This window comes from Heliangelus exortis, chromosome W (assembly GCF_036169615.1).
Source record: "Heliangelus exortis chromosome W, bHelExo1.hap1, whole genome shotgun sequence".
Lineage (NCBI taxonomy): Eukaryota > Metazoa > Chordata > Aves > Apodiformes > Trochilidae > Heliangelus > Heliangelus exortis.
The window spans coordinates 13,747,560-13,760,482 of NC_092453.1; the positions used below are offsets into that span (position 1 = coordinate 13,747,560).

At 46.8% G+C, this 12,923-nt stretch overlaps 1 protein-coding gene across 3 annotated transcripts in view; it reads left to right on the forward strand.

Moving 5' to 3' along the window:
• The window catches only part of WDR7 (WD repeat domain 7), an 82,118-nt gene that overhangs the window by 45,968 nt on the left and 23,227 nt on the right, over positions 1 to 12,923 (forward strand). For all 3 annotated transcript variants that reach the window (XM_071729809.1, XM_071729808.1, XM_071729807.1), the window contains 2 exons: positions 3,451 to 3,672; positions 12,676 to 12,862. In XM_071729809.1, the coding sequence (XP_071585910.1) occupies positions 3,451 to 3,672; positions 12,676 to 12,862 (409 nt within the window). The remainder of the gene's footprint in view (positions 1 to 3,450; positions 3,673 to 12,675; positions 12,863 to 12,923) is intronic.

The window sequence follows — 12,923 nt, forward strand, 5'->3', positions numbered from 1 at the left end:
AGAGTAAGAAAAGGCTCTGAGACCCACTGCTGCCTGGCTCTAACACCTGATCCAGTCTGGGGGTGCCATCAGGGGGTGCCTACCCGCAGGTATCTGCTGCCTGGGAGCAGTCCAGCTCTCATAAAACCCTCTTCAGCCTTAATTCAAATCCATTGATTCCCATTCCAGTTAAACCTGGAGAACTTAATTTGTCTTTTAATCCTTTTATTGTAAGCTAGGATAAAATTAATTTTACCCAAGAACTGTGCAAAGCCAATTAACATGATCTTTAGAGTTATTTAGTAAAGTGCTTCAAACTGTTAAATTTATCCTGCCCTCGTGGCTGTACTCTCTGACTGCTTTTTAAATGAAGTGATCGATATCTCACAGCCTTTTAAACAATTTAAACTTCTCAAATATTTTACCTATATTTTAAACACTTCATAAAGGTGCTTGGTGCTATCTGGAAAGCTGTCTCCTCTAGCCAGCTATGGATGTTTAGTTCTCAAACTGAGATATTCTGAAATATTTAATATGGTTGTTTTGTCTGGAGCAAACCCTGCAGGGTGAGGGTGAGGTTTCCCTCTCCGTGTGTGGATCCAGAAGTGTGTTATTTTTACACCTGAAATGTAGAAGGTTTTTGTCCTTTTGCCAGTGCAGCTTCTGTTTTCCACATAGAGCTATTTGGGGTTATTAATTTTCTGACTCTGAAAGGGTGATCAACCGTCCTGTCAAGAAAATGGATCTCTGTGTCACCCTTTAGCATGATTAAATGGAGGGACTTTGTTGTGAGAAAATACCAAATTTTCATGAGACAAATGAAACTGTAGCAAGGACTACTTCCAGAGACATTATTTTCAAATCTCCCACACGGGTGTCAGTTTATTTGTAGGAAATGGTTACAATTAGTTGTGTGTTTCTGCTGGTCATTAAATGTAGTGGCAAAAACATTTCGGTTTCCTTTTTTCCCCTCTTATCCAGAGATCTTGGGAAAGGATGTTGCTGGGAGGAGAGGGGTGGGGTTTCATTGATTTGGGGATTATTTTTCAGTTGGTCTGGTTTTTTGGTTTTGTTTGTTTGTTTGTTTTTTGGATTTGGGGCTTTTTTGAGGCAGCAAACCCTTGGCTGCTGCAGTGATGGGATGAAGACGATGGTGCGTTGGGTCACTAATGAAACCAGGAATCTTTTCCATCCTGCTCGGGCTGGATTTCATTGCTTGGTTAACAAAGAGTTATCTCCTCCACAGCTGGATCCTGGAGTGGTGGGGGCAGCCCGGGAATGATCGGGGAGCCCAGGAATGATCCAGGCAGCCCAGGAATGATCCAGGCAGCCCAGGAATGATCCAGGGGCAGCCCGGGAATGATCCAGGCAGCCCCAGGAGCGCTTGGCTGGGCCCGGGGTTCCTTGTGGAAGGAAGGGGTGGCCTGGGGGACCCGGGCTGTGGTGTGTGTGTGTGTGTGTGTGTGTGTGTGGGTGTGTGGGTGTGTGTGTGTGTGTCGCTGCTGTTTGACCCTGGGCTCTCCATCTGGGCTGAAGCAGGGGGTGACCCGCAGGGTGCTGTGCATCCCCTCCGCCGGGCTGTGCTGAAGGGTTAACTTCATATCGCTGTAATCAGATGAAAGGAGGGCGGGGGGGAGGCTCAGCGCCGAGTGCCCCCGTGGTTTAATTTCCTACTGGAAGCAGCACATGTGTTGGCTCTTCCTTTCTTGCCGGGCCGGGAGCCGCGGGCGGCTCAGCCGGGGTCAGCCCTGGCCTATTGATCAGCATCCCGCCGGCCCCTGCTCCAGCATCTGCTCCGCCGCCCGCTCCTGCGCCTGCTGCACCCCATTAGAATAGAAATCCATAACCGGGGCTGTGCTCAGCCAAGCAGGGGAAGAAACTAAATTAAATGGTATAAAACAATCTCGGGGCCGGGAGTTGGTGCCGATTCATCTTGATCTGCAGTGTCACGGGCTGGGGCCGAGCACCCGGGCCGGAGGCGGCCGCGGGGACCGGACGGTGCTGGCACCCGGAGCAGGGGGTCCCCAGCAGCAGGAACACCCCGGGAAGGGGCTCTGTGGGGGCACCCACCGGTGGCTCTGAGCCCCTGGGTGCCGTGGGGAGGCTGCAGGGAGGGTGAGGCGCAGGGGACCCTAAGCAGGTGTTCCCGAGGAGGGGGGTAAGCGAGCGCTCAAGAATTGAACTGGGATATTCTTTGCTTTGTCTGTTGCAGCCCACTTTCATCCTTCTTTCTCTGAAGGCAGTTCCTATTGATTTTTTTTTTCCTTTTTTTTTTTTTTTTTTCTCTTCTCCCTTAGCATTGTTGAGCTTTCCCTTGTTTTTCTCTCCCTTCTGGCTGGCACATCACTGCCACCGCCACAACGCGGGCACCTGAACAAGGATGATTTTGTAACACAGGGGCTAAAATTTGTTAAGGTTTCCTGTAAGGAAACACTCCTGTTCCTGTTGGGCCATGAGAATGTCACTAGCAGAGAGACGTGCCCTGCCAGTCACTCTTTGGTAGCCCCTGAGCCCAGTGAGTCCTGCTCGGTGCCGGCGGTGCTGTCCCCTTGGTGGCAAAGAGGTAGGAGCAGGGCTTGGAGAAAAGGTTAAAATGTTTGTAGAAATGTATGGTAGGGCATTTCCTAGCATGCTGTGAATCAGTATTAGAGGTAAAAGTGACCTGTACTTGTCAGAGTAAATGAATGCAGTGTTCTCATGCCAGTCAATTTTTTCTAAGATTTTTTTTTTTCGTTTGTTAAAAAAAAAATACAATTCATCTGCTTAGTGAAATTCAAGATCCCCGGGCTGTATCACATTAATGATGTACCTTTTACTTTTATTGAAAATTCATAAACCAGTGCGGGTTTTTTTCCACTGGTTTTAGGAATGTTTGTTAAAATGGCATTTGTGTGAAAGAATAATAGCTGGGCTTAATAGCATTTATTAGCAGAAAAAATCTAGTAAGGATCTGAATGTGCTGATGATCCTAAACTAAGATTCTGTTACATAATATGAACAAGTTCTCATTAAAACTATTATTTTTATTAAAAAAACAAACAAACAAACAACACAGCTTGTTACACAACTTTAACAAGAAGGAAGCAAAAAATCACCTTTCACAAAAACCAACCAGGCACAGAATCCTACTGATCTCTTATAAACTGAGCAAATGCAAATATGAAATAAGACACTTCTCTGGCTCTTTTTTTCTAGTAGATGCTGACAGTTTCTGAAGGGAGGGTGTCACTGAACACAGACCTTGCAATAGGTGTAGTTAGACTTTTGTGGTGCCTTGTAGGTTTTGAGGAGTTAAATGGGAATCATCTCCAGCAGCTGCAAGTCCTGGCAAGGGCAGTACCAGGCCTGAAGGGGGGATTTAAATTACCTTGACACCCTTTTTTTTTAATCTGGGAACCACGCTGTGGTTTGGAGTGTTAAGGAATAATCCCTGCTTTTGATTTTTATTACATTTCTCCCTTTTTGTTTTAGGCTGTCTGTCTGGTCTGCCACAAATGAAGAAGATCTCCACGTCCTACGAGGAGAGACGCAAACAAGCCACAGCCATCGTGCTGCTGGGGGTGATCGGGGCAGAGTTTGGGGCTGAGATTGAGCCCCCAAAACTGCTGACCCGGCCCCGCAGCTCCAGTCAGATTCCTGAGGGCTTTGGGCTGACCAGCGGTGGATCAAATTATTCCTTGGCCAGGCACACATGTGAGTAGCCCAGGGTACTGCTTCCCCTTGCTCTGGGGTCCGGGGGGGCAGGAAGGGGTGGTCAGACTGCAGTACAAGGCATTCCCTTAAAATATCCTTTCCCTGGGAAAGGGAAAGGTGAGGAATGCTGAACGTCCAGCTAGCCACACCACAAGAAGAGGTTGCCAAGAAGTTGTGGCACAGGTCTTGCTGTTGGTGGGGTCGTTGCCCTGTGCCAGTGTTCAGCCCCAGGTGTGGTGTTGGGCACAGCTCTGTTGTGAGGAGTTTCCATCAGAGGCACCCGGGGCACAGCATCCCAGCAGAGCATTCCCGGTGGTTCCTCTCCTCCCCGTTGCTCTAAGGTGTGATAACTTCTTACTGCTCAGCCTTTGTGAGCAGCTGCCTGCTGGGAGTCACCCAGCCCAAAGCCAGAGTGGTTGCTGTTTCCAAAGGAGTTATCAGAATTAATTACTTCTTCGTTCCCGCCGTTAACGCGTGCGGAGGTTTTGCTGTATAAATCCCGCACGCTGTGATTTATTGTATTTAAGAAAATAATAACTGTGACCCTTCCTGAGAGGGTGGAATTCTCTAGAAATCCATGCGGTGACCTTGCCCGACATCCTGCATTAATCTCTGTTGACCTTACAACTAGTTCATGAGATATTTAATTATAAAATGCCACCCGTAGAATTTCTCATTACGGATGCACCACATCACACTTAAGCTGCAGCTAATGCTGTGTTTATAAAGTTAATGGGCTGATAAATCTGAATGACTGTTCTGTCCTGAATATGAAAATACTTGTTTCTGTTAATGCAGTATATTTTTCAAAGCATCTGCCATCAATATCGTTATTAACGATAAGTGTTTTGCCCTTTAACTCAGTCAGTGTCATCTGTGACAGCATGTTCACAGGACTGAGTTATTTATGTTGCCTTTGCAGGCTCTGTGTGGTACCTCCTTCCAAAGCCAATTCCAGGGTTTCCACATTACCCGGGCTCTGGCAGCCCCTCCAGCTCTGCTGCTTTTGGGATTTTATCAGCTCAGCAGCCTTTAGGTTCCTGGAACCGTTTGCTATTTTTTAATGATGTCCCAACTCCCTGGCCTGACGTCCCTGACCTTCTGGCCTGCTGGGCAGGGGGAGCAGCAAGTGATGTTTCTGAACAGAAATAGAAATAAACATGTCTGCATAACTGTGAGGGGTTGTACTGCCTCCCCACACTGCAGAGCCCTCTTTGTAAACTGTTACACCTCGGAGAAGTCACCTTTGGACTCTCCAGTCTCTGGAAACCCTCAGCCAAAATGGTGAAGTCATTAGCTTAGGATGAAAACACTTATTTTTCAAAGCAAATACAATATCGAGGAAACTGGGAGTGTAACAGATCCATGTGTGAAGTGGGGATCTGCATCCACCTGATGTTTTCCCACCCTCTCTGCCCAACCCGAGGGTGAGGGCAGCGCTGGCACAACTGGGGGGACTGGGAGGGTAAGTGGGGGGCAGTGGGGCTCATGGGCCAGGTCTCTGGTTCTGGGTCAGGGCTGTTGCTGTACAAAGAGGATGAGATACTGCTTGTGTTGTTCTTTTCCTCAAGTTGGGATTTTTGCTTCTTTTGTGTGATTTACTGCCTAATATTCAGGCTTCACCACGCAGCAGTATCTTCTACCAGTCTCATCACCCCAGCCTCAGAATGCCTTTTTTGAGCAGTGTATTTATCTTCACAATAATTCTGTGGCTCCTGGAGCTGTGTCTGCGTGTGTGCCAGAGATTTACCTTTCAAGGTGTGCTGGGGCTTTGGGATCCCTTTTTACCCTTTTGCAGGCACACACCAATAAGTAAGCACCAGATGACTCGGGGTGTGAAGCTTGTTAAATCAGGGCTTCCAGCATTACGGATTTTTATTTTTTTTTATAGTATCCCAAACCCTAGAATCTAGCATGGAATAAACACGGGAGTCTGGGTGAACACAGGAGATTTTTGCTTTATAACTGCCCTGTAACCTTTGCTCATGTCCTTTGATCCGGTGGTTCTGTGGGGTGAACAGATTGGAGCTGCCACTGGGGCGAGGATGAGGAGAATGGGGATGAGGAGGATGAGGATGAGGAGGTTGGTCCCCACTAATCGTATGCATCTGCTGGAGATCTGATTGGCTGAGCGGGCAGCAGCAATTAAGAGAGCCCAGGGAGTGCTGGGGCTCAGCCCCTGCAGCAGCAATAAATCAGGCGAGCACCTGAGCAGCAGCCTTTCAGAGCACATTAGGCAAACACGCTCTGTAACTTAATTTAAGCAAAACCAAAACCACAGCAGAGTGATTAAAGCAAATCAGGGGGTTTATCATCCCCAGCAAGCAGTGCAGGCTGGGGCTGGGGCTGGGGCTGGGGCTGGGGCTGGGGCTGGGGCTGGGGCTGGGGCTGGGGCTGGGCTCTCCATCACTCAGGCACAGAGCTGCTGGGGTTTGCATGGATCCTCTGCTTCAGGACATCATCCTGCTGTTTCGGCTCTGTGAGCCTCAGCTCAGCTGTGAAATTCAGTGTACTTGTCAGGCTGAAGGGTGCTTTTTTTCCTGAGTTCATGCGATTAGATCATTGTCTTGAGCAGAATTTTGTCCCCGAAGGGAAAAAAGAGAAAAAAAAAAAAAAAATATGGAAAAATGGTGGTTTATGAAAATCTATATCTTAGCCTTAGAGATAATATTTAGAAAAAAAGTCAATGCTCGTGGCAGAAAAGCAGTCAATCTCTGGGGCGGATATTGTGCCCTAATTTAAATCTGTTTGTGGCTTGAGCAACAAAATCAAATCCTAGAAATGAAATTCACCTTTTCCCCCAAATCCTATAGAAGGAGAGTTAATTGGAACCGTGTGTTTTTATCAGAGATTTTGGTCTTGCATATTTAACATCCTGCCTGTGGTAAAAGGCTGTATCTTGGTGACCCAAAGCTCTCTTCTTTGTGTTTGGACTACAAGGAAGGTTCAGCACCAAAGAAGCCCCCGCGGGTCATGTTTTCCAGCAGTCTGTGCACCTCCCTAAGTGACAGCTCAGCTCTGAGCCTCTCACCCTGGTGGGGGTAATAAAAATTCAGGACACTCACTGCATTGGTCCCTCTGACCTCGGCTGCCCAGAGCCCTGCAGGCTGCTTGGAGCATCCCTGGGACATTCCCTGGGAGGGCAGGTCCAGCTCCAGGGAGAGGGAGCAAAGCTTAGGACAAGCTGGGCTTCTTCCCTGTGTGCTGGGCTGGGTCATTCCTACATCCAGCCCTGCATGGAGCCAAGAAAATTGTGCCCAAACATTGCCAGGCAGTAGCCTGCATGTTTAAAAAGAACACTTCAGAATAACTTCTGATGAATGGCTGCTTGCCTTTGTAATGAGGAAGAGGAACAGAAACTCAGACACTACCAACTCAGAGTACCAGTTATTCCTTCAGTAGGGTTGCAGATGCCAGAGCAAGCATCCTTAGCAGAGAAGGAGAGGAGTCTGAGTTTTGCCATCTCTACAGATAGGTGTGATAATAATCATAAAGCCAGGAAGCACCTGGGAGATATTTAACTTGCTCATCTTGGAAATGAGTGGTGTAGGAGAAAATATACAAATAGAATCAGCATAATATTGCTGTTAAGGCAAGGGGCAGGGGGTTGGATTTACAATGGATGAGCTGATTAGTGCTTAGGTTTATAAATATTGGAAATTATTTCTCTTAACTGTTCTGGGGTTTTTCTTGACCTTCTCTCTAGCTAATAGGCTTTGCTGGAAGCTCTTGCATTCATTGGGAAGAAGGTGGGATGTGCTGAGGAATAGATGTGTGAAGATCCTCGGTGTCTGTTGCTTGTGAGCAGCTTTTGCACCCATCTGTGTGAAATGCCATAGCCCAGGAGCACATAACCAGCCCAGAGCTGGGGGATCACACTGGGGAGGGCAAAGAGCTGGTGGGAGTAAATCCCTACAGAGAGCAGCAGTAAAAGTTACAACAGCCCTTGGAAGCTGCATCTTGAAATCCCCTGGCAGTGGGGACTCGGCTGTGTCCCTGGGGAGGTTGTTCCAGGGAATGGTTGTTTGCATTGTAAAAAAGCCTCTTTCTTATGTCAATATGAAACCTTCCCTGGTGCAACTGCTGCCCCTTGTCCTTTGCTTGTGGCTCCTTGTGAAGAGAGAGCCTCTGCCCTCCAAGGACTGGAAGGTTGTGAGGAGGGGAAGTTGTGATCCCAGACTCCTGGGACAAAGTTGTGGTGTTGACTTGATTTATTTCATTGCATCTTGTGCATCTTCCACTGTCGGGCAGGTCAGGGGTGTCCAGTCTGCTTAAGAAAATTCCTTGCAATTATGTGTAAGAGGAGAAAACTCCAATGATTCATGTGTAGTTTGGTCAGCACGGGGATGGACAAAGCAGCTACTTCCTATGAAATGATGGTCATTTGTATGGAGATAGCTTTCTTTAGGAAACATTATATAATTTAGATTAAAATAAATAGTGTGGGTTAATGGAATTAGGCAATTAACAGGAACAAAAATACAAGGTTTAATGCACGGTTATGGCTCAAGTCATATTGGCTTTCTCCTTCCTGCTAGATTATAAACAAATTTTGGATTAAAATAATGATAGTTTACTCTTTCTATAGCACAGTAATACAATTTCATAGTTAGAGGAAGAATGCATTTAAGCCAGCATAGTTGGGTTCTCTCCATAAATTGAAACAAGTCTGATCTGAAACTCATTTTCTGTCTTGGAAGAGAATTGATCTTGCTTTCACATTTGATTCCCCCACTGCAGGTTCTGAGAGGAAGAAAAATGGGATTGTTAGGTGGGTTTAACTAGGCCAGAGTTAGCCTGAAAAGCCTGGCAAAGCACCTACTATAAACATTTTCTTCTTTTTCCTTTGTCTCCCTTTCTGTTGAATTACATCTGAATCTTACAGAGTTTTAAAAGGACGTAGGGCCAGGGCTCATCTGGCCCTGCTCAGGAATATTCTGTGCTGTCTGCGCACCTCATGTGAAAAGCCAAAGGTATTTCTCAGTTTAATGGAAACACAGGCAATTTACTGCAGCTGGTATTGGTGGTTCTGGCTGGTAAACCTCTCTTACCTTTCCAGAATTTATCTGGGTAATTAATGGAAGAAACATTCCCCTTTGGATTAAATCCCATTTCTGATGTTTTGGAGTCTTTGGGGTGGGTGAGGACACCTCCTTTCTGATCAGACACGAGGCAAAGCAAACAGATTTTCTTTTTCTTCTATTGTTAAAAAATGAAATCTTCACTGTCCAGTACAGCCCCAAGTTGTGTATGCACTGCAGAAACATCCCATTTCCAAAGCCCTGACAGGTTGTTATAAATCTGGGGAGGGCTGGGAGATGGCAGCATCCTGCTGGGCTGGGCTGCATCCCCACCTCTCCCTGCATCCACCTGCCCTGATCCCACTGTGCTGCTTTTACCAGCATCCACCTTTTCCACAGAAACAAGCAAAAGGACTTAAGCAAGTCATAAATATCATTTGAAATGTAAGTTTTTGCTCATTCCAGCTTCTCCTTTCCAGCCACTTTGCTTTCCTGCTTTTACACAGGAACAGCTCACACTGAATTCCCAATCAGTTCCTACTGGGAGTAAAATGCAGCCTCCTCACTGGCATGCACAGTAACTCCTTAGTGCTCTCTGGGCTCTGAGACCACACTTCTGGAAGGAAATACAAACCTTCTTATCCATCTCAGCCCTGAAACCACTTCAGAAGTTGCAGACATTGCACCTGTTGCAGGAATGATATTTAAATGGCTTGCAGAGATCATCAGCAAAAAGGCAGTGTCTGCTAGCACAGGGGCAGGAGACAAAATGTGTGTCAGAAGTGTATTAAAGAACAAAAGAAAAAAAAATGCCAAAGATTAATTCTGTAAAAATTAGCAAATTGGACTTCGAGTGTAACTGAAAAAAAAAAAAATCTTCATTATATTTGTATTTAAGGTCCTTTAAATAATAAAATTATTTTTACATTTAGGCCTAGAAATATCCTCTGGTTTTACACCTGTCTGAAAGATGAGGGAAGATAGGTAATAAAAGTTCACTGCACTGGAGATAGGAAGGGATTAAGGGATATGGATTTTTAACCCAGGTATGCAAATCTCTGTTTCTGTCTTTCTCTTGGCATTTCACAGAGGTATTTGTCAAATCAGAAAAAAAAAAATCATCAGTTTGGTTTAATTTCTTGTAGAAAACCACGGAGACAGGGAGAGAAGGCAGACTGAAAATAATACATCTGTCATTCTTCACTTTTTCTGATTTTATTTAAAAAAAAAGATGCAAAGCAAGTTAAAGCATGTTCTTGGAGTCCATCATTTTTATTTAGTTGGAATTTGATCTCATGGCAAATTATGAGGATGAGAACCAGAGTTCCCAGTGTCTAGTTCATGCCTGTGCTATTGATTTCCCTGAGCAAAGTATTTAATTTTTTTAAATCTGTCGGCAAAATGGGGCTAACAGTGCTGACTGATGTCGTGTGCTCAAAGCTCTGGAGGCCGTGCAAGGAAAGACATTGCAGAAATCCAAGGGGCTGTGTGCATGGAAAATAAGGGGTAAGCTTTAGTATTCAGGTTGAATTTCAGTAATAAAAATGGCATAAGGATCAAAAACTCGAGCCTTTCTTTTAGTGCTGCAGCAAGCAGATGGGAAGGAGGCAGCTTGTTAGTGCTGGTGGCTGGGAACAGCTTTTGGGGGGTGTCTGGGGGTGTCACAGAGGATATCCAGAAATAGGCTCAGAGAACTGGCAGATCCGCTGTCTCTGTCCTGCATGGGGAGAGCACTTCAGTACTTGGGCTCAGAACTTTGCTCTTCTCGACTGGTTGAGAAAGAACCACCCTGGGCTTGGTGCTTCAGGTGGCAGCTCCCTGGCACTGACGAGGTGGCCAGGGACAAAATCTCATTATCTGCACCGTGGGTGTCCTCCTCTGCCACTTGTGTTATTTTCCTGTGCTTGTGGTGTTCGTGTACTGACAGAGCATAAAGCATTTGGAACAAAATTATATTTTAGTGCTGATTTATCTGGCAATGCCCTCGCCTGAGCTGTGTTTCTGTGAAGTTACCACTTGCAGTCATTCTGCCTGGTCAGTCACACCCAAATTCTCAATAGAATGAGCTTTTGTTGGTTTGTTTCTCAGTGCCTTTTTCTAACAGAAGGTATGTCTAAGTCATCAAAACTTAGTTTTGCTAGGGCAGATTTTTTTCATAGTATTTTATTTTGCTTAATGAGTATGGTGCTATTTGGATTTCTGGGCAGAAAGAGAAGCCCCCTGGTTACAGTGCTTTTGGTGTGCACAGAGATGGAGGGGCAGGAGGAGCAGGGTGGTCACGAGGAGCTTGGGTGGGATCTTTGCTGTCCTGGGCTGTGTTGCCCAAACTTTCCCTGAAGCCCCATTCAGTAGCTCTTCTCTTGCCCATGTTTTTTTTTGGGGGGGTGATGGAGAGGTGCCCAGGGGCTGATCCTGGGCTGTGCCCATCCCAGGGGGGCTCCTGCACTGCCAAGGGTCTCCGCAGCCCCCATCAGCTCAGCTTTTCCAGGGCTAATTACCTCTTTACTGCACTGACTCTAATGTGACATGTTTATTGCCTTAACTAACAACTCATTAGCTTAGTTGATGTTTTTGTCAATATTAATTCGTTCATTTAAGCCAAGTCAAAGCTTAAACAAAGATGTCCAGGCTGAGAAACGGGCAGCAGACAGACTTTTGTTTAGTTCATCTTTTTCCTTGGCTCAATTTACACAAGGCAGGTGTCAGCAGGAACAGTGCTGGGAGGATTCCTCTGGAAAAGGTAGGTGGAATTCATTGTAGTGATGGTTTTAGATAAGCTTCCTGTGTTTGGGATGTAAAATTCTTGCAAAGTAGAGCTTCCTGGCCTGCTATGTGCTTCAAGAAGAAAGTTCCAGTTCTTTCCTTACCCACGTGGAAGGGGTCAGTGGGAAGGGACTATAGAAGTGTGGCTGCTGGTGGCTTTTCTGTGAGCTAGAAGTGTCAGGGGGTTATTAAATAAACCAAACAAGCAGCTCATAGAGGACAGCTCTGAAAACTAAAGGAAAACCTGTTTAAGTCAATAGGTTATCTTTTACCACAATAGCAAGCTAACTTGGTATTATTAAGGAGTAACAAATAATTATGTAGAGATAATGATAAATAATCTTAATCTCGGAATGGTACTTGTTTAAACCTTCCTGCACATTTCTATGTAGTGATTATTCTTATTAGAAACCAGTCTGTTATATGAAATTATTAATTATGTTGCTTTAGTGGGCAGCATGGTGATGAGAACTGAGGGCTTTATTAATTGAGGAATTATTTAAATGCCCACAGGCTGTCAGTGCTCCCTCAGCAGCAGCCCCAGCTGTGGCTCTGCAGCTGCTGAGAGGTGGGAGCAGAGGTGGTCACCAGCACCATCCCACTCTGCATCCTGGGACAGGGTGCTGGGGAGCCCTTCCAAACCCTTCCATCCCTTTCCCAGAGCAGGCAGCAGTGATGCCACATCTCTGGCACTCAGCACTGGGAGTGTCTTTGGCAAAACCCTTGCTGTAAAATCACGTTCCTGGTTCCCAAACCACCCACGGCCAGGAGCTGGAGACACCCGTGGAAACAAGCAGTTGTCTGGGGGAGAGTTTGGTGGACTCTGGCTTCTTTCTGCTGCTTCTCACTCAGCTGAGCACACCTGGGAGGAACTGCTGCTGCCTGCTGCTGAGATACCGGGGCCAAAAAGAGCAGCCTCACCATGGTTTATTTTAATGGGGATTTTCCCACATTTAATCTTTTAAGCTCATTTTCCTTAGGCATCCTCTCAAACCTGACGTACCTTTTTCTCCTGAGAAGGTTTTAACACCTGTGTTAGCAACACAAGAGATTTCCCAGGGGTTTCCTAGCACGTGCTGGCCGAAGGGAACCATTTGAGTCCTTCTTCCCATTTTCACCCGTCCCGAGTCGGGGCGCGGGGCGCGCAGGTCGGCGGGCGCGGTGCCCGCGGTGCCCCCGCTGCCCCCGGTGACCGTGTCCCCTCCGTCTGTTCCCCCAGGCAAGGCCCTGACCTTCCTGCTGCTGCAGCCCCCCAGCCCCAAGCTGCCTGCCCACAGCACCATCCGCAGGACTGCCATCGACCTCATCGGCCGGGGCTTCACCGTCTGGGAGCCCTACATGGACGTCTCGGCCGTGCTCATGGGGCTGCTGGAGCTCTGCGCCGACGCCGAGAAGCAGCTGGCCAAGTAGGTCTTGCCCACCCCAAGCAGACCTGGAGGGTGGTTGGGTTTTTTTGGGGGGTGAGGG